Raw genomic sequence first — 26145 nt, 5'->3', positions numbered from 1 at the left:
CAAAGCAACGTTACAGGACCAAACAACAGTAACGTAGTAACTGGTCGTGTCTTTGGCAACTTATGTGAGGAAAAAAATACCGCAGTTATGCGTGGAGAAGTGTCTGTCCAACCGACTCTTCGTCACATTTCTTTTTTATATATTTTCATATTTGATTACGAAGTATACGTACAAAGAACTCAAACCCCCACATCTCATGTTCCCTCACAGAGGATAAATCAGAATAAATCAAATAAAACACACCATTGAACAAGCTTGACAACATAGGAAAAAAATGTTAGAAAAACAAAACACTTCATATCACAATTTTCCAATCCTAAATGGGGCTGGTCCCTTACACAACAATCAGAGAACCAAAATAATATCCAAACATATACCCTCGAAACACAACAGACACTGACAACAAAACAAAAATAAGAAACAAATAAAACAAACCAAAAAAGTGGGAAATAACCCACTCACAACAAACAAAAACTACCACAACAAAACAACAACACAAATTATTACACTCAGATCATACCATTTTTACTGTGCCTTATATTGACCCAAAACACTCCTAAAGTCAAATTCTATATGAGATTGCCAGATTTTTAAAAAGTCTGAGGATCTGCCTTTACTCCTGTAATATATACTGTCCAGTGTGAGGTAGCTTGAGAGTTCATTCCACCAGTGGACTATTACTGGGGGTTTGGATTCTTTCCATTTTAAAGTTATAAATTTCCTGGCTGCCAACATAGCAAGATCTATATAGCTGCTTTGATGTTTATTCCACTTGTCGGACATACTAATTCCCAAAAGACATAAACGAGGTTACAATGGAATGGATACAGGTAAACATTGAGATGTCAACTGGATAACAGAATTCCAAAAAAAGGAGAGTGGGTCACATGACCAAAACATATGAAAAAATGTTCCTTTTTGTTTCTTACAGCGCCAGCAGAGAAATGACATCTCACTGTTCATTTTATGTAGTTTCTCTGGAGTGTAATAAATTCTATGTATCATCTTAAATAGAGCTAGTTTATGCCTTAAATTGTAAGAGCATTTATGAACTTGCCTACAAACGTAAGACCAATCCTCTTTCTGAATTTCCATACGAAGACCTTGTTCCCACTTTTGTCTTAAATTATCAGTATTTACCACAGAACAATCAATAAAGACATGATATAATTTAGAAATAACTTTCTGCTTGTCCTGCTTCTTATTGTTTAATATAGCATCAATTTCTGATGGTGTGGGTTCTTGAAGAGAACCATTTTCAATATTTACTGCATGTCTTCGTCACATTTCTGCCCGAAAAACAGCGTCTGTCCCCGGCAACAAACTGTAACTCACCAAGTGTTTGTCGCGACGGTCAGCCCTCCACCGAGACTTTAGTGAACTTTCCCCCAGAAAACAGCCTCCCTCCCCGCGAGTGACAGAGTCAGACAGCGACCTGTTTACTGATGGTGATTATGTAATTATGTAATTTAGAACAAAAAACGTAACTTTGTCACTTTCCAGGATGTTTGGTGGGTCAGGATCTCAATCACAACACATTATAACAGCATCCATATGATTATAAACAGTCAGCGGGTACATGTTTAGATTAACAGGTGGACACCGGCGCCGGCTTTCTGTGTGAATTACATACTGGTTCTTCTTTACGCCGGAGCTGCTTGGTTCTGTGTGAACAACCAACGGCGGAGAATTGCGAACTGCCGCTGCGGTGACTCTGTGAAAAGGGCTAGTGAGTCATTGAACAATGGGTGGCAATGAGTTATTCCAACATTGGTGTTGTCATGAGATTAACACAGTTACACTTTTGCATGAGTCAGGCAAGCGAGCCCATATAAAACATGACTGGACATGTTTGCAATAACAACTATATTATAGATGAATGTCACTGTTTTAGGTAAGCAGCACAAGATAGAAGAAAGTAATGAGATTAGGGGAAAATGCATATGAAAATCAGCATAAACAGTAAATATACATTTTGATTTCAATGGTCATGTGGCAAGACAATTTGATCTCCAACTTGCACAGCAGACAATTGACATCTGAGGCTTAGTGTAGTTTATGAATCACATGTGAGTGTGACACTACTACTACCATCTTTTAACTAGTGCTGACAAGTTCAGTCGAGAGCTGACATTAGTGCATGTGCTCGCTGGTCATGTACCAGTGTAGCTAGTCAAGTGAAAGACCACTCTGACTCTTTTTTTCCCCGCTGGTATGCAACTATCTCCCATTCACTACAGACACACACTCTCTCTGAGGACATAGAGTCCTGGATTGTGTGCTAAATTTAGCATGGTCCTTAGGTGCAGATTAATATAATGTTGTTGGGAAGATATCTTTGAGTGCATGGCCATGGCATGGCAGCGTCGGATGCACCGATACATAACGTCCCATAGGTGATCAGTTGGATTTAGATCCAGGGAATGAGAGGGCCAGTCAATGGCATCAATGACTTCATCGTCCAGGAACTGCCAACACACTCTGGCCACACGAAGCCGGGCATTGGCCTGCACCGGGAGGAACCCAGGGCCCACTGCACCAGCGTAAGGTCTGACAATCTCTCTGACGATTTCATCCCGGAACCTAACAACAGTCAGGGTACCGTTGGCTATGACATGGAGGTCTGTGCGACCCCCGAAAGACCATCACTGACCCACCGCCACACTGGTCATGCTGGATGATGTTACAGGCAGGAGAACGTTCACCACGGCATTTCCAGACATGCAAAACCATTCTCTTTTTGGTGGTTGTCTTGCTTTTGCCTCTCCATTGCACCTGTTGTCACTTTCATTTGCACCAAAGCAGGTGAAACTGATTCACAATCACTTGTGCTTCCTAAATGGACAGATTGATATCCCTAAAATGTAATTGACTTTTTGTTATACTGTGTACTGTGTACTGTACAGGGTCCAACATAACCCATGGCCCAGGGCCAGTAAAATCTTACGCAGGGCAAGTTTATTGGCTAGTAACTGGCCTGTCTGGCCTGTCTATGAGAAGATCAAGATTTTCCTTACCATTAGCCTATAATTTGGCTGCATGGCCTAAGCATTTTTTCACAGTGCATTTTAAGCAAATGAAGAGAAAAAAACTATGCTGCGACATGTTTCTGGAGTTTTACCATCCTTGAAATGGACAGACACACAAAGTGACAGCGACAGTGAACCAGGTGAAGTGAAGATAAAATGTTACTCAAGGCTAATGAGTGTTGTGTAGTGGAAGGTTTGAATATTAACCAAACGGGTGTCATTCAAACTGAACATTTTACTTGCAAATATGTTGCAGTTTTACAAAGAACAAGGTAAACCAACTGACTTTTGCACCCGATGTCTCGTATTTATAACATCACTAAAGCTAGCGTCAAAAACACTGAACAGGTTCCTTCAAAATAAAAGCACTTCCTGTCAACAGTCTATAGTAATACTGAATCATTACCATTAGCAAGTTAAAAATATTTTACTGTAAATAATGTAAATAGTATTTTTTAACATGTCTTCTAAAACTGAATAAATTCTGTTTTCTTCTCACTGTGTATTCCATACTATGACTTTACACAAAATATGGAGAAACCGCATTCACATACTGATCCAATATGTGTCTAATTTTATATTGTATATTTGTGTAATATAACATCATGACATATCAATAAATAAAGGAAAACAACAAAATCTAATGGGAACTTAACTGTTGTATATTTTATGTATAATAAATCACCAAAATAATTTTGTCCTGGCAGCCAAAAAATCATTTTTTGGCTGCCAGGCCAGTGAAAATATACAAGGGGCCAGTAAAACTCGGATCTACTGGCCAAGTGGGCCAGTGGGGAAAACATTTTATGTTCAACCTTGCTGTATAAAATTTCACTGCTGAACAGTTGGGGATTGACTCGTAAAAGATTAGCAGTTACAGTTGATGGATGGATGACTGCGTTGGCTGTAACGTTACTGTGCAACACTCAGGTGAAGTTGCAGGAAAGTTTTTTTCCCTTCTGTGAGAATGATGATCCTGACTCTGTGCTCAGTATTGCTTGCTTCAGTGTTGACATCTACCCAATGCTTGTTGTTATAGTCATTGAGCTGACATATTCAGGTTCCTTGTTTATATTCTTTATGCTTTACTTGTGTGTGTGAATTGACCTGAATATGAAGCATCAGTAGTGAGAAAAAAATTCAACTTGAGTTTCTAAAGTTATAAGATGGAGTCCTCTCCGTTTCTATGCTTTACTGACAGTGTGTGACAACGCAAAATGATATAACGTTTTCTTTCTGAACTTTTCTAAACTTCTAAGAATGCGTTCTCTCTTTTCCGCTTATATGCTTTTACTTGCAGGTGTGTTAGTTGACCTGAAGTTATATGAAGCATCCATAGCGCAAAATAATATAGGCTGATAGTAAGATAAATGCAGCCCTCTCCTCTCCTAAAAAAAAATAAAAATCCAAGAGTGACGGCCACATTTCAGCAGCTGAGGTACACCGCTGTTAGATGCATATAGGGGAAACACTGTCCAATCATTCATTGCCAAAGACAATTCATGGTAACATTTTACACATGCTTAGGTCATGGCTGGCTACTTTTATTTTATTATTTTTGGAGGGAAAGCAGGAAAGTAAAAACAAATTGTATACGAACAATAAATGCACAGATACACAGCGGGTTTGATGTTAAAGGACATTTTTCAAGGCATCTTTTTCTTTGTTTTTTTATATATTATTTAGTGTGAAATATCTTTCAATGTGTACAAAACTGGTGGTGCTCATAAAGCTAGTGGAGAGCCATGACTTTGCAGCAGTGGTTTGGAACATGACGCAGTGACATTTAGTGACACTATGAGTTTTGAAGGTGAAAAAGTTCTCTGATCTCTGGTCAGGGTCCCCACACCTATGCCTTTTGGAGTTGGGTCTAATTCAGTCTCAAGTCATTTTATAAATTACCTAAATGTCATCATACCCTTACTGTCTGCCTGGCCCTTTTAGCAGACACTTTTGTCCAAAGCAACTTACAATAAGTTAATTTGTCACAAGAAAGAAACCACAACATATCACCGTCGATAAATTAAGAATGAAAAAATAAACATTTTTCAAGACCTCGTCTGAGCATAGTAGCTGCTATTTTTCAAGGATACCTTAAGTACATAAGTGCTATGATTTAAGTGCTAAAAGTAAGAACATACAAGTTGGAGGTGAAGAAGGCGAGCGACTCTGCTGTCCTGACATTGGTCGGGAGTTCGTTCCACCACTGAGGCGCCAGAACAGAGAAGAGTCGCAACTTGGCTGAGCGGCTTTTGTTTGCTCTCAGCGATGGCGGTACCAGCCGGCCAGCTGATGTAGTAGAGCGAAGTGCTCGCGCTGGGGCGTGTGGTCTGACCAGTGTTTGGAGGTAGATGGGTGCAGTTCCGTTGACGGCCTTGAAGGTCAGTACCATCGTCTTGAATTGGATCCGGGCTGCAACAGGAAGCCAGTGGAGGTCACGGAGGAGGGGGGTCACATGGGAGAATTTGGGTAGATTGAAAACAAGGTGCGCTGCAGCGTTCTGGATACGCTGCAACGGTTTAGTCGCAGAGGTTGGGAGTCCAGCCAAGATATGTGTATATCTATGCACACAGCTATGTATCTGATTGTATATCAATGATTGAAAGTATGGTCTATGATTTCTGTCATCGATAACTAACTTGGTATCAGAACTTAGATGTATAAAAATATTCTCTACAATATTTGCCCTGCTATGCATTTTGAGATGTTTCTGGTGGAGTGGCAGGTCTTCCCACTTAGCCCATTTCTTAGCAAGAGTAACAAGCAACTTTTAAAATCACAATTTCAACCCAGTTGTATGGATCTGACTCCCTGCATATCCTTTCACCATATCCCTGCTCCTCAGAATTTTGCTCTGCGCTTCGTAAGTAGTTAACGTTATGGATACAGAGCTGCTTTGTGCAGGCTCACATTTTGTTTTAAGTTGGTTATTGTGAAATTCATGCTGTTTATAGTTTTAACCATTAGTGAGAAGGGTTGACATCGCTGAGACCATGCTGGCATTTCACTAGTATGTTGTGCATACCTCCCCCCACTTCCACTGCCCCATGGCCATCAGATCGCCTATTGGCGATCTTGTTTAACCTTGATTGAACAATACCAATATAGAAAGATTGCCCAACCCTATTGGCACTGTTTTTAACACACTCATTAATTGTCTCTTGTTCTTTGTACACACACACAGCTTCAGTGTGACATGAAGGCAATGGCTATTACAGCAGGAAACTTGTTTACATCAACGTCAGACTCCTTGTCTGACTGGGAGGCTAAGAGAGGGGCTCTGTTTATCAGCTGTGGATGGGGCCTGGTACTGCCATGTGGCACTCGGCAGCCACCAGCTACAATGAACACCCAGTGAAGCGGGAAGGGCTAGATCAGATAAGAAAAGATTCAAAGAAAGCTAGCTTCTATATCCAGAACTCGCCATTTTGTGAATACCATATTTTGATATTCTTCTACCTTATACAGTACATACAAGAATGTTACAGCTGTTTTCCAATGCATGAAGCAACAACAATATCCTTGGGCTTCCTGAAACCTGAATTTGAAGAGCTTTCTGAAGCTTTGTTACTCTTTTTATGCATTTCCACTGTATCTTACAAATCACGCCATTTGAAGTGTATTGTATAATAAAAGGGCAACAGTTCATATAATGGTTTAATGTAGGGCTTCCCCCTAAATATTGATGATTCATGTCATCGGTCAAGACCCAGAGTCGACTTGCATTTTGTCAGTCAAATCGATGCCCTTTTGTTTTCTAGCTCCGTTTGTGTACACAGAGCAATGCAGAAGCAACAGCTTGGCAGGCAGTAAACAAACAGTTTTAAAGTGACCACAAACCACAAAACTGTGGTGGAAGCAGAAAACGCTTTTCAAGATGAAGGGGCGGCCGAGGCAGCACTGTCAGAAGCCTGGCAGAAGAGATGCTCTGTGGTTTGCTGTGATTTTTATTGTTTATATATTTATAGAATATATTTATAAAAGTATTCGTAGATTTACACATTTTTAAAGTTTGCTTTATGTCACCTCACTCCTTTCTTTTTTCAAGGCAGCTCTTTTTGCCTTTTTATTTTCTTCAAGCCTTTTTCTTCATTTGGCTTGTTTGGTATTATACATAAGCTGTCACCAGGAGTGCTGGAATTGGTAGCTTTTCCTGTTCTGCCATTGCCAGAAAACAGGAGGATCCTGCTCTTTGCAAGTTTACAAGCAGACAGGACCGCATCTTTATGGAATTCTTTGTCCGGATTGGATAAAGTGGGCAGGGATACCAGAAATTACATTTTTCTTGTTCTATTTGAGCAAGGGGAGGAGAGACGTGGGTTACTGACTGTAGACAGTTTTGTTATACTGTTTGACCACACTGCATCGCCATACCTGGTGAGAGTCTCGCGAGGGTGAACAACGGAAGTTGTGGTATAAGTTGTTGTACACAAAGGTTGCTGTAACCATGTCTCCCGGTGGACTTATAATGTTCCTGTAAATAAACACCGTTCATTTCATACGACTCCCAGTCATTAAACAACACTGACCAAACACTCATCACAGTGATTAATGTTGGAATATAGAGCTTTTTTAACACTTATTTTAATGCTTACAGAAGCTTTAATGTTGACAGTGAAATTAATTGGGCGATAAAAGCTTGATTTAAACAAACATTCATCTGGCATTATTTGGAATTATATTTTCATTTTCAAAGTGTAATGTTGGTGCTTCTTTTGTTTTTAATGTACGGTAGCAGGTCTGACAAGTTCAAATTAAGCGAGCTGCCAGTCAGTCACGTCTGACAAATAATAAAAATGGAGGATAATAACTCTGTCCAAACATACAAAACACAAAACAAAAAAGCTAGGAGCAATGAAATATACATCACCTAAAACTAGCTCTGCAAAAACAAACGGACTCAATACTCATACTCATACTCAATTCAGTAAGTGTATTAAATCAAGCAAGCATAGCAGTATTGGTGTGTATGTGAAAGTTTCTTTACCATAGGTTCATTGGTAACAACTGATAGTATCATGATTGCCTTTCTCAAAAGGCTCAGTGGTTCACAAACAAGGATGGGGCGATTGTTTATAGGATATTACTGCATGGGCTCAGGAACACTTTGTAAAACTCTCGTCTGTAAACACAGGTTGTTTGTAATTAATTGCCATCTGTTTTTTTTACATTTTACACAGTGTCTTTTTAAATCTGGGTTTTAGAACAATATAAAGTTTGTATTGCTAGTTCTTACTAACACACTGCCTCTTTTCTCTCTCTGTAGGTGCTGATGACTGTAATGTAGCTATGTATGTTGCCTGGTGGATTTTGTCTCTAATCTGTGCCTGGTGACAGGACCTTGGCTATTTAATTTCTGTCAACACCTGACTACTCCAGTCCAGGGCACCATACAATACAGTGAGCCATGCTGGATGGATGTTGTTCTGAACTCCCATCAGTAGACTGCCATGTTTGTATAAGAATGAGAAATTGAGCAGGAATAAAGTGGAAAGCAAGTGAGACTGAAGGGGCCAAAGTGCTTGTGTTGTGGTGACAAATAAGACGAGCCATCCTGTTGCTAGGTTGGCAGCACCTGAGGTGGCCAGGCCCTGAGGATGACTAGTCTGTTCAGGCGCAGCAGCAGCAATGGAGGCTCTAGAAGCAGTGGAAGTGGTGGTGGTGGTGGGAGTGGGCCGCTTAACAACAGCAGGCCCAACCGGCAGGTCCGACGCCTCGAGTTCAACCAGGCCATGGAGGACTTCAAGACCATGTTTCCCTCCATGGACTATGAGGTGATTGAGTGTGTGCTGCGCTCCAACAATGGAGCTGTGGATGCTACCATCGACCAGCTGCTCCAGATGAGCATTGACGGACAGGGCTCAGATGACAGCTCGGACTCAGATGACAGCATTCCACCAGAGGTCAGTGGAAAGGGTTCAACTGGTGATTCTAAATAGGGATGCACGGTACCAATTTTTTTTTTTTAACCTGACACTGATAACCAATTATTAGCTGTCATGGCCAAGACTGATCAGATAAACGTTAATTTAGCATTTTTGTATTTTAAAAGTTCCTAACCTGTAGTTTATGCAGCACTATGGGTACAGGATTAATGCTAAAATCAAGTGAGCAAACATGGATGATTTAACGTTCTGTACCTCTTAAAAGATTTGTTTTGTTAAAATGTTTTACCTCCTCTCAAAACCCTTGTGGAGCATGTGTTGCAAATTGCAATCATGGTGTCTTCCTCTGTGTAGAAAGTACACACTAGCAACTACATGTTTTGCTCTCTAGTCTACAGTGTGTACAAACAGGACAATGGCATGCTGCACCTTTTCTTCTTCTCTGTGTGTACTGATGGATTGCAAGCCAACTTTAGTGGAGCATGCTACCACCTACTTTGTTGGAGTATGTAAATGCTGCACTTGTTGAGTAAATGAAATTTGGCTTCATATCATTAGCCCCATTTATCAGCTATAATTTTACTGATATGATATACTGTATAGCCAGTAATATACATTTCCCAGTATTGGGCTGATAATTTATAGGGCCGATATTTATCGTGCATCACTAATTGTAATGCAGACCCACATCATGAGTAATGGTTCCGAATCTTTAAGGACAGGGCTCCTGTATGCCCCGAAAGACTAAACCCTAGTTTTAATTAGTTATAGTTCAATAAAACACATAATACTGATCATTGTAAAACTTACTCAGGGCTTCCTATACATTCTTTTATTCGTGGTAATGCCACAATATCAACATTAACTGTGAAATATTGAAAAGCAAAATTTGTTTTTGTTTTGTTTTACTATTTAATAATGGGTAAGATCTGATGTAATAGCCATAAAGACAGTCTGGACGGGTTAGCAAAACACAGTGTAATTAATTAATTTGTCCCACTCCTCAACCCCCCTCAACTCCACTGTCCCGAATTTCACCCATTCTCATACTGGTCACCTATTCTTATCTAGTGGCCGATAAGAATTTCAAAATAATGAGGATTAACATTTATAATGTGACTACTAAGGTGACAGTTCTTGCGTGTTTTACCAAAATAATTAATTCTCTGCTGGCTCAAAGCATACAATCACAGACCTCAACAGTCGTTGTTTTAAATGATCCTTTTGACAAAGCTGTATTCATTTTCCATCGCTTTAACAATAGCTATTCTGAACCACAAATGTAAACCACAACCACAAGTTGAGCGATTAGTAATTTCGATTGTTGCCCAGTCACATTGCTGTATGCAAAAAGCTAATGGAAAACACATGAAGGATGGACTGGTGTTATTTTTAGATGTTTCAGAGTATATTCTGTCACCCTTGTATTGAGTCACATGCATGATGGCATCATACGCAGTGGTTCTCAAACTTTTTCGGTCATCCCCCACTTTGGACAAGGGGGAATTTTCAAGCCCCACCTGCCCCCATCGCCCCAACACAATGCTAATGAAATACGCCAAGCTTAACATTTTCAAATTTATTGACGTAACATCAAGTAACATTATGTTGTATCTAAATTCTAACTCAATAACATCAAATATCAGCAAGTTCAACAATAGAGAAAATAAAAGTGCAGCTGTGTCATAACTTGCATCAAGTTCAAAAATAGAGAAAATAAAAGTGCCACTTTGCAATCTGTTAAAAAAAGAAAAGAAGAGAAATGCATTTGGCAAGACAGGTGAGCAAGTGAACATATGAGTTTTACCCCTGCATTAGTGGCTGCAATGAGCCTGTTTTGCATTGCACATCTTTTCAAAGCGGGGTTGCAGGCTTGATACTGCCACTCTCAAGTCATGCTCAATGTTCAGCTGAGATCTGTACTTTGTTTTCAGTGAAGCAACAGCTGAAAAGCCCATCTCACAGAGATATGATGTGGCAAAGGGAAGAAGAATGCACACAGCTCTCTGCCCGATGAGTGGATACTCCCTCTCCACTCCAAACCAGAATTCACAAAGAGTCTGAGCTGTAAACCTCAGCCTCAGGGTGGAGTCAGATGTCATTTCAATGAACTGGTCCTCCTCAGCAGACCTAAAATCAGCAGGTGCTGCAGATAGAATATAAATAAATAGACTTACTTTATTTGTCATTGCATAATAAACACAAAGAAATCTGTTTGACAACAATCCATTCCAGTTAGTAAGTAGCATACAACATAAATAAAATGCATGTATAATATATGAGTATAATAGTCAATAAAATGTCAAAATGCCAACCTGCTGCATTGAATGGATCCATAACCCAGTCATACTGAGCACTGTTGATCGGGAAGTATTTTTGAAACAGTCCTCTCAGGGAAGAGATGTGCTGCTTAATACATGGGATCACTGTGGTGGCTCCCGAATCAGTGGTTTCAGCAACTTCCCTCAGGTTCTCAAAGACATCTATATTTTGTTGATCGAGGCGCCTGCCCCATACCTCGAGCTTTCGGGAGAATGCAGTGATTTTGTCTGCCAGGTGAGGTAGGTGCTTGTCTTTGCCTTGGAGCTGAAGATTTAATTCATTCAGTTTGCCAAAAACATCGCTGAGGTAGGCCAGCTTCAACAGAAATTGTTCATCACTGAACTTGCTTGCAGCCTCATACATGCGCTCCTCCTCTAAGAAGATCCGAATCTCTGCCCTGAGCTCAAAGACGCGCGACAGCACTTTGCCCCGGGAGAGCCACCTTGCTTCACTGTGAAACAGCACAGATGTGTGATCAGCTCCCATTTCCTCACAAAGTGCGGAGAACAGTCTTGCTTTCAGTGGTCGGGTTTTGATAAAATTTACCACGCTCACAACTTCTGTCAAAACCTCATTTAGTTCAGGGCTGAGCTGCCTTGACGCGAGCGCTTCCCTGTGAATGACACAGTGCGTCCAGTGCGAGAGCCAGAGCTGCTCAACAATTGTGTGTGGTTTTTTGCATTGTGCAATTCTGTATGCAACTCTATATGAAGCCATTTGAGCTTTACTGTTTACTGATGCAGCTTTTACCATGCGATTCTCCTGTTGACGGTATTCTGCCAGTTTTCTTTGAAAGAAATCAAGTGGCTTATTGACGTGACTGGGGTGTGTGGTCTCTAGGTGTCTCCTCTGCCCCCACCACCGCTGCCATGAATCCAAGAGCAAGATACCCTTCATCATACTTTCTTTTCGGTTGGCTTTTTGGTTGATTAGGCCCGTCAGGTTTGTGTGTCTCTGCTGGCGCTGGCTTGACAACTATTGAGGTCCGTGTCACAAATTTATCCATGTTGTTTTATTGTCCACACTAGCCTGCTACCCATCCGCGCGAAAGTTTGTTCCGCTACAATTGACCCTTCGCTAAGCCCACTTATTTAGACATATAGATTCAGTTATTACTCAGCTGCTGTCTAAACATCTAAATTCAATGACTGGAAGGATTCCACCCCTGAATGGAGTGCTGCAGAACGTTAACGTTCAGGCTTTGTACCTAACTAAAAGATGATGGCAAGGTCTAAATTCAGCTTGTTATATTTGACTATGGCATAAGCTGCAGATAACTGATTCTGATTGGAGTCAAAGTGGAATTCTCTCAAAATTGCAAGCACATGAGGGTCAGGCATGTTTAAAACACTGTCTGTTTCTTTCTAGATTCTGGAAAGAACACTGGAACCTGACAGTTCAGATGAGGAACCGCCTCCTGTCTACTCTCCACCAGCATACAATATGCACATTTATGACAGGAAATACCCAGAAGCCCCACCAACACCCCCACCAAGGTAAGGAAGAGGAACTGAACTACAGTTTTGGTTTGTAATTCACTTCATCATTCATCAAATACATCATTTGTACAGTTCATATAGACAGCTGTACAGGTGCATTTGATATAATTACAGTACTTACAATCAAAAACTAGCAAGTAGACAACTTCTTACCTGTAATAGTTGTGCAAGTACAGTACAAGTACAAAGCACAGAGCCCTGAGCCAGCATTGCTTACCATCTCCGGTCAGCTCTGCTGGTGTTTTTAGCTTTCACTTAGCTGCATGTCGATTGTAAACCAAAAACTTCACCACTATACATGTAAGAGCAGGAATCTGATCCTTACAGATGTTTCTCCTTTTAAGAGGACGCCATTACCGCAGCGTTAAAGGTGCTGTGATGCAGCAGAAAAGGAGGGGGGAATTTTATTTTATCCAGCTGATTTTGCATTAGCTGCAGTGTGCACCAACAACCACCAGGTGGCACACGTGAGCAGTCCAGACTAAAGTGAACAGATCAGGGCCCTGAGTTTCTCTCTCCTCCCTCTGGAACCAGACACGCTGTTTTATTTCCTCATTGACTCAGTCCGTAACTAAGGAGCCCCTCTAGGGTCACATGGTAGAAAAAATAACTGGATGTGGAAATCTGTGTGGATGGATTTGTAAACCGTGCTCTTGGATTCACAATCCGTGTGCACGGATTTTGACCATCGCATTGATCAGCACAGCACAGCTACTGACAGTCCTCTCTTTCTACATGGAGTTTACCTTTGATAGTGATCAATAAACAATAAAGATGAGGACAACAACTCTGTTTGACTGTATTATGGGCAAAATGCTCTATTTAACTGGAGGAGGACGGAGCGCTGCATAATGTGGTGCGCGGATCTTAGTCCTCTGATCGGACTGGACAGGACATACAGACTATCATTCTGATTACTAGGGGATGGGGTGTGGGTGGGTGAAATAATTCATCTTTGATGAGGAACATATTAATAACATAACCTGAATCGATCCTCCAGCAACAGGGCCCATCTTTTAGCCAGCTTAAGTGGTTCCCAGAGCAAGTGTCATTGCTAGTTTTAGGCTGATGGTCTTAAAATTAGGTGTGATCAGGTTTTTTGCTGTTGCATCTTGGAGCAGCAGAAAGCATTTGCAGTAATAAATGTCAGTAAAGTGAATGTCGCAGTGTTTTACCTGCTACATAGAAGGCTCAGTATTCATATAGTAAGATGCACCTTCATGGGCAGGTTCACAACGCATGTAGCAAACATCATGACTCATTAAGCAGCAAAACTAAAATCTGTAGTTATAAACAGGACAGTACAGAGGATACTCTCCATAGGAAACAGCAGTGATGGAGCTCAGGAGTCGGGAGATTTCAGTAATCAGTGAGTTAAACTATACTCTGTCTTGTGCGTAAACGCGCGCATCATCTCTCTTCAGGGGGAGACGCACTTAATGTTTCAGCTACTGCAGTCCATTGCAGGTTATGTTATTTATTTATTTATTTGTTTATTTATGTTTAAATTTTCTTTTCTAAATTTTTTCAAACACAAACAACAAACCCGGGGGGCTAACCTCTCAAGACTGTTAAAATAAATCAATAAATAGATGAATCAAGAGTGAATGACAGTCAAATAAAGTCTGACCTTATTGGCTTCATGTACTCCGTCCATTTAGACCAGATCTGGTAAATTTTTTGTTAAAAATGTCAACTTTTCCATGATGTAGAGCTCGTGTACGATGTCCATCCATTCCTCAATGGTGGGCGGCTCTACTTTTAACCATTTTCTCATGATGGATTTCTTGCATGCTACCAATAGCATACCGAGTAGCTTTTTGTTATTGAAATTCCAGTTTCTGAACAATATATCACCCAAATACAGAGTTTCACATTTGAAGTGGATGTTTACTCCAAATATGTTATTTATATGTTTATGAATCTCTTCCCAATATGTTCTAATAACCTGGCAACTCCAGAATAAGTCCATCTTCGGGTTTAGTCGAATATTAAAGTCGCCACCGCATATCAAGATCCCTTGGCTTTTTGTTGTCATTAGTTCAAATAAATGTTTATAAAAGGACCAATCACTACCAGAAGGAACATACACGTTAAAGAGACTCATCAACGTACCCTCTATTTTGCCTATAATCATTACAAATCTACCTTCTTTATCTTTATATTCAAATATGCGTTCATAATTTACAGCCCTGGATATCAAGATTACCACTCCTCTCCACCTCCCGATCTATGGGAGGAAAAGACTTAGAGACTTAGACTTAGACTTCACTTTATTGATCCCGTTGGGATGACTCCCTCAGGGAAATTGAATTTCCAGCAGCATACAGTTCACAATAAACTCTTAGCAAAAAATAGAAAATAAAGATAGGAATAGAACAAAATACAATAGAATACAATAAAAATAAAATAAAATAAAATAGGATAAATAAAATAAAATAAAATAAATATAAATGTAGAGGACTGTATATGTGTTATTGTACAGAAATTATTGCACGAAAGTGAGAGTGTCCAGGTATGTATGTGAATAAATAGATAAATAGTTAAATAAGTTATTGCACAGTGACACAGTATTGCAGTATTGCCGGTTATCTATTTCCTCCTCCCCCCAAGTGAGGAGTTGTACAGCCTGATGGCATGAGGGACAAAGGAGTTCTTAAGTCTGTTGGTCCTACACTTGGGAAGGAGCAGTCTTTCACTGAACAGGCTCCGCTGGTCGCTGATGACGGTGTGCAGAGGGTGGCTGGTATTGTCCATAATATCCAGCAGTTTTTCCAGTGTCCTCCTCTCTGCCACCGTCACCAGAGGGTCGAGCTTCATGCCGACCACAGAGCTGGCCCGCCTGATCAATTTATCCAGTCTGGATGTGTCCTTCTTGGAAAGTACATGTTTAAATCCCATTTTATTTAATTTAGCATGTTCAAAGTCATCTAGGTGAGTTTCCTGTAGGTATGCTATTTGGATTTTATCTCTCTGTAATTTGATAAAATTTTCGCCCTCTTAATTTGGTTGAATACCCCGTTTATTTTGAGTGAAACCATTTTTATAGGTCTATTTTGCATCTAAGTGACTCCCAGCTCAACTGCATACTTGAACTTGGTAAGCTCCCCCCTCCCCTCTAGAACCAACAGGGAGTGAACAAATGAATAAAAAACAAACATCACACTAAATGACATACACCTTAACATAAATAGTCCGTGTGCCTTCCTATGTAGGGGTCTATTAGCCTGACCCTGTTGAGCCTCACGTAAAGGCTCCAAGGGGAAACCTTCCTCCTGTGTCCAGTGAAAGGGGCCCTTAGCGATGGCGGCAGCACAGTAAAAGAAAAGCCGATCCCAAACGAACCTTTTTAATTTAGTTACCAATGTTTATAGTTATTCTGGTAGCTCACCATTCCTCGGGCACATATGTGCCAAACTCAAAGAGAGGTAGAAAAAAGAAAGGATGTGAAGCACAACAAAAAAGTAAAGCTAAGGGTACAAATTCCATTAGCTGACAGAAGGTGCTGGTGAAGATCTCCTGAAGGCTCAGAGTTTCTCCTTGTAGCTTGAATCTCATCCGGCGGAGGACGCGCCCTTCCCCGCTCGCCTGTCCGCAGGTCAGCCGCCGTATCTGCTCCATCATCGTCTCTGGGGCTGATGGTTTTTCAGTGTAGCCTCTGCTCGCCAAGTCCTCCGTTGCTTCCTCTATTGCATCATAGATTTGGGTTCGTCTTTGTGTCCTACTCACAGCCTGGCCGGGAAGAGAGTCTGGAATTGAACTCCCTTGATTGTCCCTAATTGTTCTTTGTTTTTTTTGGAGGAACCCTCTTAATTCTTGCAGAATAAGCTCTAAATCAGCCATTTCTCCACTCGGGGCTAGCGTAGTTTATCCCACCTTGCTTCTTGTTAGCCTTGACCGCTGATTGTTAGCTAGCTGTGCCTCGTCTTCTTCGTCCACCTCTGCTTTCTGCTGGCAATTATTACTCAGTGTCTTGGTAAACGTCTTACCCCCCTTCATTATGCACTTAGTCAAAATGAATTTTTCAGTTTTTATGGGAGTATATTATTAACTACTCTGGTTCAGTGGGGCGCTCTCTCCCTATGCTGCCATCCTGGAGGTGGTCCAACCTGAAGTCCAGGTTATGTTATTAATATGTTCCTCATCAACGATGAATTATTTCACCCACCCACCCACACCCCATCTCTTATTAATCAGAACGACAGTATGTATGTCCTGTCTTGTCTGATCAGAGATCCGTGCATCACATTACGCACACACCGCAGCGCTCCTCCTCCATTTCTTAGATTATATTTTCAAGATTTCAATGTCCTTTCATTCCTTAACAACATGTAAAAATAGATTAAGAATCAAAAACATAATACACAAGTAAGACTAAAACTAAGAATTGTTTGAGCTTGTGAAATGTAGTAAGTGGGTTTTCCCCTGGATCCGTTTCCTGGGACAGGGACACGGTCAAATAAAATTACATGTTTTATTTTTTCACATTCTGTGTGTGTGTGTTGCAGACAACAGCAGCAGGGCACCTAATTAGCATTACAGTGGACCTTTTTGTTCACTTAATGGGCCATCGTCCAACAGGTTTTCCAGCCGCCACAAGGTGCATTGTCACACTGAGAACAAGTGCCTTGCATACTGTGCTGAATACAAGGGATCTTATCTGTATTTACAATGTAGCCTGAATCTGCACTCTACAGTATTCACATTACGTGATGTAGCTATATTACCTTCAGGACATGTCCATCAAGTAAATTGACACACAGCAGCAACGCACACACACATACCGGCGAGGGTCCTGAAGCAAAAGGGCTTCCTATAACAACAAAGTTACCGATTGCTGAGCTGGTGCTGCAGTATATACAACAATGTAAACAGACAAAAAGCAGTAGGGCTACACAATGTGGTTAAAAGCTTATTGTGACATATAATGTACTTGTGATCTGATTCACAATTGCATTATGTCAAAATCATGTTTTGAGCATATTTTGCATTAAGTTTTTCATTTTCATGAAAAATCTGTTAAAATCATGATGTGACATTTGTAAGTGTCTGTACCAAACAAACATGTGGACCTTTATCAAAAATGGCAGCTTCTGCAATTTGGATATTACACGGCCATATTGCGATCTCAATAATATTTTGATTATTTGTGCAGCTCTAAAAGCAACATGAAAAAGCAGTTAATTAGTCACTACTTAGTACTTAGTACTTAGTAGCTACTTACTTACTCTCAATACTTAGTTGACTTCAGATGAGGATTAACGTTCCAACAGTTTATTTTGAGTGGCCCTCAATATTACATTATTAGTCCAAAATTGCCTCAGAGTTGCCACATTAGTCGAGCAACAGTCTAACACAAAGGCTAACCTACAAAACAAAGCAGTGAAGTAACATAAAACATGGCAAAACTTAAAGCTGTCATGTTTGATGTCAGGTCACAGACAGTTGGTATCAATCTGTTCTTGAATTTGTAAAGTTACTGAAGCAATTCAAGAGTAAAATACACAGACATAATTCAGTTGTTCTTCAGTCGTTGTGAGGACCTTTACCTCACATTTCCACACAAACAAACCGTTAGCCTGTGGCTACATCCAGCTGCTAACATCACCTCCCAGATAACAGGTTGGGCTTTCGGTCCCATATATAAAGTGACATATTTCTAACTATTCGGTTTCAGACTAAAGAACCGTGGAAAATGCGCAGTCTGTAACTATTCAGTGTTACACAGCGGTGGAACCAAGTTACATGTTTGCAGCTAACGCTACTTTGCACGTTAGGTCACTCCGAGTCCTCGTAATCTCATATGATTTTCAAATCAAGCTCTAAACATGACCTGTAATGTTTTCTTACCTGGTTACTAGGAAATGAGCCATGTCAGCATCTGTTTTCAGTCCCAATTCAAGTTGAAGCTGCCTCCATGAGTCGAACGCGTATCCGATGTTTATTCAGGTGCCAGCCCGGCTTTGGTCGTAATTTCGTTTCGATGGAGATGGAGAGATACCTACGTATCTCTTCAATGGAGAGATACGTGGGTGGGCTCATTCTTTTTGGTTTTGAACGCTTCATCACCCATTAGCATTAAAAAACTTAAAATGCATGTTTATTTTTTTACAAATCCTGCCCCAAGTTCCTTTAATGTAGCCTCTTTAACATATATTCAGTCAGCCTACTTGATTTGTATCTTTCCTGTTTGTCTCATTTATCTGCAAGAAATCATCAGGCATTTCCTCACTCATGATATCCGTTTTCTCTGTTAATGAAATACGGGAAACAAATAAATGTTTCCTTGCCCTGGCCATCCTATGTGATTTTTAGTGGGCAATTTAAAGGATGTAAATAATTAATAGTTGTTTGAGATTGCTAGAAATAAGTTGATTATGTTCCTAATGCAGGTGATCGAATTATTAATGTGTCTTGTTACTCCATGGGCTTTCATAGATTTGAAGCAGAGCCACCTCCAGGTCACCAGCAGGTCAGAAGCTACCGGAACTGGAACCCTCCTTTGCTTGGAAATCTCCCAGATGATTTCTTGCGGATCCTGCCACAGCAGTTAGACAGTATAAAGGTAAAAAAAAATGTCAGTATACACATGCGGTTGCATTTGGTTTCTTAGTTTTTATTTTCCTCTTCTATTTAAAGCATTGACACCTGAACAAGTTCAGCATTGTGGAAGTGTTGATAAAGATGTTACAGGAGTTGTAGTGTAATTACTAGTCATAATTAGGGTGTCACTTGGTGAGGGCTAAGGAACTACTGGTCCTTGCAAAGATGTAAAGCACCTAGGTAATGGTGTAAATGGTTGTTAGGGATGATAAAGGTGGTTTCTGGAGTGTCTCTAGGCGGTTGATGTGACCTCTTATTGCAATGAGGTTCAAGGTAGCTCCTTTCCTTTGATGTGTATAAACAGGGGGGTCTAGAAGTCTGAGACCCCATTGAAAATCTCTAATATTGTAATAGATACAAGGAAATGAAATGCCCCTTTCACACACAAAAACCCACTTACACCCTCTAACATTGAACTTCTGTGTCCAATGTGCAAATTATCTGGATTTACTCCCGGGTCAATTGACCCTGCTGTAGTCAGGGATATTTATCGCCCCCAGGGGAAAGCATTTATTAACTCTCCTTTTCATGTGCAATGCTATGAGTTGGTCAAGACCGTTAGTTCATCAATATCTTTCCATCCGTCTCTGTCAAGAGTTTGAAAGAGACTGAAGTTAAAGATATTAAAAAAGAAACTGTTCTTTGTGGCTTCCGTGTGGTCTGATCCTAGTCAGCTGCCTGAAAGGTACTGCACAGGTACAACCCATCATAGATCAGAAAGAAGCAAGATGTCTCACTCCTCAGTAACGTCCATTATCAGCTCCGGGAAAAACAATGTGTCCAATTCAGAATAGTATTAAGACTTTTTAAAACAAATTTATCGTCTTCTGGATAAGTGTTCCATAATCAAACAGAATGGATTGATGTTATGACCAATAACCTCACCTGTCTTTCCCTTAGCAGAGCTCTCAGAGCAGTCTATCCCAGCCTTCATCATCATCCTCCTCTTCAGTTTCCTCAATAAGCCAATGGACAGCCCAATCTGGTTCTCGTTCTGGAGCTGAAGGGACTACTGGAGGTCCAGGTTTGACAACAGGAGTGACAGAGCAAGACAAGAAACTGAAGCAGTATCTGGAAGACGAGCGCATTGCCCTCTTCCTGCAGAATGAGGAGTTTATGAGAGAGCTGCAGCGCAACCGCGAGTTCCTCATTGCCTTAGAGAGAGGTATGAGTGTGTGCATTCGACTGAGTATACACAAAGAAATTCTGCTCATAATGTCAGAATTGTAGGTCACTGTCAATAACTGTTCTGTTTAAAGTGGTATAGTTTTGTACACAGGATTGTAGTCACTGAAAGTAATACATAGAAAATAAAAGCATTCAGATTTGAGGTTGTGAGATACTTTACAGTTAATACTGAGCTACTGAAAAGTCCTTTTAAGGTTTTTGTCATTAAAGGTTCCCTGTGGAGTTTTTGACTTCTAGGTAGCATTTTTCTATGAACGGGTCCCCATTTCATTTGACATGTGCATAAGGACACACATGAATGCATACAATGCGGGTGATGCAGTACACAGTCCTGCCAATGGTCTGTCAGTATTCCATTCCAATGTGCCAACATGTGCAGGAAAGAAGACTGCGAGCTAGTTAATAGGAATATAAACAATGGTGGATTTAAAGTAGTTTTAAAAAATCAACTTTGCAAATGTTTGGGAGGAAGAAAATATATTTAACACAAGTACACACAGAATGCATTTTGGTGTTTAACACTGAATGTAAACATAAGGTTTGTTTGTTTATAGGAAACACTCCACAGGGCACCTTTAAAAGCCTTTGTTTTTTGTCCTGTTATTACCACTATTTGCCTTGATGCTCAGGTCCAATGCTTGTCTCTTTGTAATGTGTTTTGTCTAAGTAATGAAACTTAAATGTATGTTTACAAACCATACAGTAATATCAGCAACCCAAAGTTACTAACACTAGAGAATGTTAGAGCTTAAATGTAAAAAAGCAAAGGCACTAGTTTTCAGAAATTCGGCCTTTGTGAATTTGGCCTTTGTGTTGAGGTGCGTGGATTCATGCTGACCTATGAGTGAACAGTCCCTTTAGTCCAATTTGGCATAAGCCATTCATAACAGCAATGACTCACCATTTCCATTTCATATAGCCCTGCTCTGCTGGAATGACTGCTCCACAATGTGGCATGGTTTGCAATGAGTTATGAGACAGGATTGCATGGTGCAACTCTGATTCCCTGTCTCTGTGTAAAACATAGATAAAAACAGAATGCAATCATTTGCCACCAAATTGTGTTTACCAATAACAGTTTTACAGAGTGTACCTGAGCCCACATAGTAATCATGTGTTTGGCAAAGTGGTAAACCTGGCCCCATCCTTGCTTGTGATGACTAAGACTTTCGAGGATGCCCATTTTATAGCCAATTATGATACTATCACCTGTTACTAATGAAGTTGTTTACCCGTGGAATGTTTCAATCATTTGTTTTTGGAGCATTCCACAACTTTCCCAGTCTTTTTTTGCCCCTGTCCCAACTTCTTTGAAATGTGTTGCTGCCATCAAATGCAGAATAAGCATATTTTTACAAAAAGTAATTAAATAATAATAACATTAAATACATTGATATCCAAACAACAAACGGGAGATAACCCGTGCACAGCAGTGCTTCCTTTCTGGTTGCAGCCAGTACAGGGCAAGTCACAGTAGATGAAAAATAATATTCCAGCGCACACCAAAACAGCTTGACACTACTCTGTGATGGGGCGAATCTGACAAAGCTGCATGCAAAACGCGTAGTTCACCCTTTTTTGTCTTTAATGTAACTGATTCTGTTCTGGTGTGCGCTGCATTTTAGGAACACCACCCGCTGGAGTACAGCCTACTGTGTTGATATATTTTGTACTCTTAAGAAACATCAAAGTTCAAATTCAGCCAGCTTAGCTCTGTCTGATATCCTATCTACTGACAAGAGATTGACATTGATTTCCTCATTTCGCAAAAATGTATGATCCAAAATTCCTGCATTAGATTAAAATGTGATTCTGAGATAAACAGTTTCCTTGCCTTTCACATTTTAGCTCTGTCACATTTAGCAGTGTTAATAGTTTTGTAATGTTTTTGCTGTTGTTTTTTTATCATACATTTCTTTGCTTTTCTTTACTTGGACAAATTGAATTCCATTTGTCTCCATTTCTCATAGTTTTACATCCCTCAGCTTATGATCAAGGCACCGTTTTATAAAGGATGGACTTCTTTGAGCTCTAAGTTCTTTAATCACATTATTCACTTAATCTCAGGAATATAAATATAATCATCACAAAGAAATTGATATATTTTGGGATTAGGATCTCCATTCTGAGACAAAACTGACTTTATTATCAAAAATTTAATATCTTACTTTCAACTCAGAACTTAAGCTCGGGTTATTTTTTGCACCCAGTTTCCATCTTTAGAATCTTTGACAAGTTGAACAACATATATATGATAACCAACAAAATATTTGGCAAGTAACTGATTTCACATCGCAACTGATTTTAGATACAGCAAGGCACATTATTTTTGATAAAAGGACGTGGGGGAAATACTTTCTACCTTTAAAACTAGATAAGCAAAATGCATGCCTCGGCTGTTCTGGTGCAACAATGCAAAGATTAGAACTGTTCTCCCCTCTGCTCAACACTGGTCAAGATGAATTGATGTAGAGGTTTAGAAGTTTGGGCATTGTACCATTTTACCAGAGTTCATCACATCTTGGTTCCCCACATCAGTGGTCATAACATCTGCTCTCTGTTTTTAGATCGCTTGAAGTATGAGTCAAAGAAATCAAAGTCCAATCATTCATCTAGCATGGAGAATTCCACAGGTAGATATCACTCATCAAGCTTCCTCTGCCAAGCTATTTGCAACTGTCTCTGCACACTGAATTCTACTAAATACTGTTTTGTGTCTGTTAATGCATTCACTGTGATATTTGTTGGTTTTGTCAAGGACTTGTGCTACAGACATCATACTAAAAATACTTGCTATTCTACAGTTTAAGTACTCGATGTGCAAGTAAAGAAGTGTACAGTGTGGTAGTGTTTTTGTGTCTGTGTGCAGGAGAGCAGTACTCTGCAGCTTCAATGGAGGCCGTCTCGGACGATGCCCTGTTCAGAGACAAACTCAAACACATGGGCAAATGTAAGTCTCCTTATTTATAATACTGCTGATGTTTCACAAAGTACTGCATTAGCCTTAAAGGGCATTGTCTACGGTAAGTGAATGACCTCGGCTGCTTTCTCACCTGCAGCAACGAGAAAGAAACTATTTGAAATTGCCAGAACATTTTCAGAAAAGACAAAGAGGAGAAAGTCAAAAAGGAGGACACTCCTGAAGCACCACTCGTATCCTTTTCTCAACGTTTGTTACATTATCTGGCTAATACTCCTTTATTGTAGTAAGGTAGTAAAGTAAATTGTTAATGGACGGAATTTTTATAGCGCTTTTCTAGTTTTGACTACTCAAAGCGCTTTACAACACAAGTCAGCATTCACCCATTAACACACACATCCATACACAGGTGGCAGAGGCTACCATGCAAGGCCACAACAACCAGTCATACACTTTCACACACCTATGAAAAGCTCTGTCATACTCCGTAAACATGGTTTCTGCATTTGTCATACATCATCCACCATGGATCAGCCTCCATAACTGTGATCTGGCATGCAAGGCCAGAGTTTTTGTGTTCTTAACTAAGTTCCTTTCCAGATTGGGCACAGCCAACTCTACAGCCAATCTTCTCGACAATGTCGAGGGAAACCCCTGTGGTAAGATGTGCATTTCACCCACACAATGTTAAACATTTTGGTTTTGTCACTATGTCACAGAGGAGTGGTTCTTAATTGGTCTAGCTCCAGGGTCCAGATGTTCCCTCAGACATCAGGTCCATTCATAGACCAACCTAACACCCCTTTAGTATACTGTCATCCAACCATTCTGCCTGTGAATTAAAACCAGGAACTTCTTATTGTTGTTAAACCCACAAACTGAGACAACCCAGTCTGGGCAGATGGCAGACAGTGTGTGTGGCATCATGTTGGCAAGCTGTTTGCTCATGTCAGCTATGTGGACAGAGTGCCTCGTGGTGGCGGTGGGGTTATGGTATAAGCTACAGACAATGATTTGCTACAAAGTTGATGAATTTTGCACTAAAAAGATGGATTAGAAGATAATCGATTGAATTGTCCAAGTCAGTCTTCTGTGGCCTCCTATCAACTTCAGTTTCAATTTGGAATGAGTTTTTGGTCAGGAGAAGTGCTGTAGGAAGGAAACTCTAAATGAAGAATTAACAAGAGAAATGATTTCAGTAGGCAAACACTGTTTCAGTATTCACATGTGAATCTGACTGTTGTTTTAAGATGGACTTGAAAATTGCTCTCCTGTAAGGATAAGAATTGCTTATACCATACTACATGTCCTGGATCATCTAGAAATGATGCAGGCAGCAGTCTAGGGCCATGCTAAGATCAAAAATAGAACCGCATGAAAGAGTAACAGCACACTAGCTCTTCTATGCAGGGAACACATAGCTACACTGAGCTGTATTTGTTGAAAGGTGTAAAGGTGCCCTGTGGAGTTTTCTTGGAAACGTAAGTTTCAGCTTCCATTCAGTCACCAAAACACATTGTATCTTAGAGGTCTTTGAAACATACTGAATGCATTTTCATCCTCAGAAATCCTCTGTCAATCACTGTCAGGGTTTTGCTTTATAATCTCCTCTTTTTAAATTATATTCATGGTTACTTGCTGTTGTGAATATCTAATAAAAAAAAAATAAAAATCTTGATTTATTTAAGAGGAAAAAACAAAATTCAGGCACTCATGCTTGGAGCAGGAACAAAAAAATTGTAATTAGCTTAAAAGCCTTTATTCAAAACATGGCTACTTACAGGTAAGTATGTCCCTGTAGGTCCCACGCACCTGCATGTTTCTTGAGTTTGACAGTATAAAGACAGTCCTTGAGCACACCACTACATCTTTTTCATACACAAGACTTCTTTATCAGAGCTGCACATATAACTATGTCCATCTTTTTTTCCCTCTGTCCAGAGGAAGCTGGTCAGCCAAGTAGAGCAAACACTCAGGAAGAGAATGAACAACGCAATGAGCCAATATCATGGTAAGATGCTCCTCAGACATTCAATCATATAAATATTTAAACGTCTTCAGATCTTGTGTTCTAATCATCCGAGTCAGACTATGAACAGGAAGGGTTAATGGCTAATGCAGCATCACTTTTCATGATGGAGATATGCCAAAATGTAAACAAAGGGGCATGCTCAAAGTCTACTTGAAGTTCACTGCTCAGACATTCAACATCACTTTCTGATGATCCACCTGTATAACTTTTACTTCATGATCAGATATGGACACTGTGGGTGACTTGACAGAACACAAAAACTAATGTGAAAATTAATTTTGATGATTAAATGGACCTCCTGCATCCATGCACTGCATGCAACCTTTTTTTTAATGATGCAATAGGACCCCACAAGCTATTATTGGCTGTTTTTTGTTAATAGCTGTCTTTTTATGCCTCCGTTCCAGTAACAGCCGTAGCTGGAGGCATAATGTTTTTTGACTGTGTTTGTGTCACTCAATGAACTTACACAGAAATAGACATTATTAGCTCATTAGTTTTGCTGATGTTTTTTTTTTTTTAACAATATTTTTATTGAACTTCGCAAAGCATAAACAGACAGCACAAAGACAGAAAGAAGAACAAGTTACAAAAAAACAAAACAAAAAAACAAACACAAAAAAACAAAACAAACAAACAAAAAAAACAAGTAGGGGGTGGGGGGGTG

At 40.1% G+C, this 26145-nt stretch overlaps 1 protein-coding gene across 2 annotated transcripts in view; it reads left to right on the top strand.

Moving 5' to 3' along the window:
• The window catches only part of cuedc1b (CUE domain containing 1b), a 43267-nt gene that overhangs the window by 6580 nt on the left and 10542 nt on the right, over positions 1-26145 (top strand). Inside the window, exons 2-10 of one of the 2 annotated variants that reach the window (XM_073483833.1) lie at positions 8296-8932; positions 12605-12732; positions 19174-19300; positions 20242-20503; positions 23094-23159; positions 23396-23476; positions 23586-23679; positions 24047-24105; positions 25388-25457. In XM_073483833.1, coding sequence (XP_073339934.1) covers positions 8627-8932; positions 12605-12732; positions 19174-19300; positions 20242-20503; positions 23094-23159; positions 23396-23476; positions 23586-23679; positions 24047-24105; positions 25388-25457 — 1193 coding nt within the window. In that variant the 5' untranslated portion in view covers positions 8296-8626. Of the gene's footprint in view, positions 1-8295; positions 8933-12604; positions 12733-19173; positions 19301-20238; positions 20504-23093; positions 23160-23395; positions 23477-23585; positions 23680-24046; positions 24106-25387; positions 25458-26145 lie in introns of both variants that reach the window. The other variant, XM_073483825.1, reaches the window with a different exon arrangement.

This window comes from Pagrus major, chromosome 2 (assembly GCF_040436345.1).
Source record: "Pagrus major chromosome 2, Pma_NU_1.0".
Classification (NCBI taxonomy): domain Eukaryota; kingdom Metazoa; phylum Chordata; class Actinopteri; order Spariformes; family Sparidae; genus Pagrus; species Pagrus major.
This window is presented reverse-complemented; position numbering and strand designations above follow the sequence as displayed.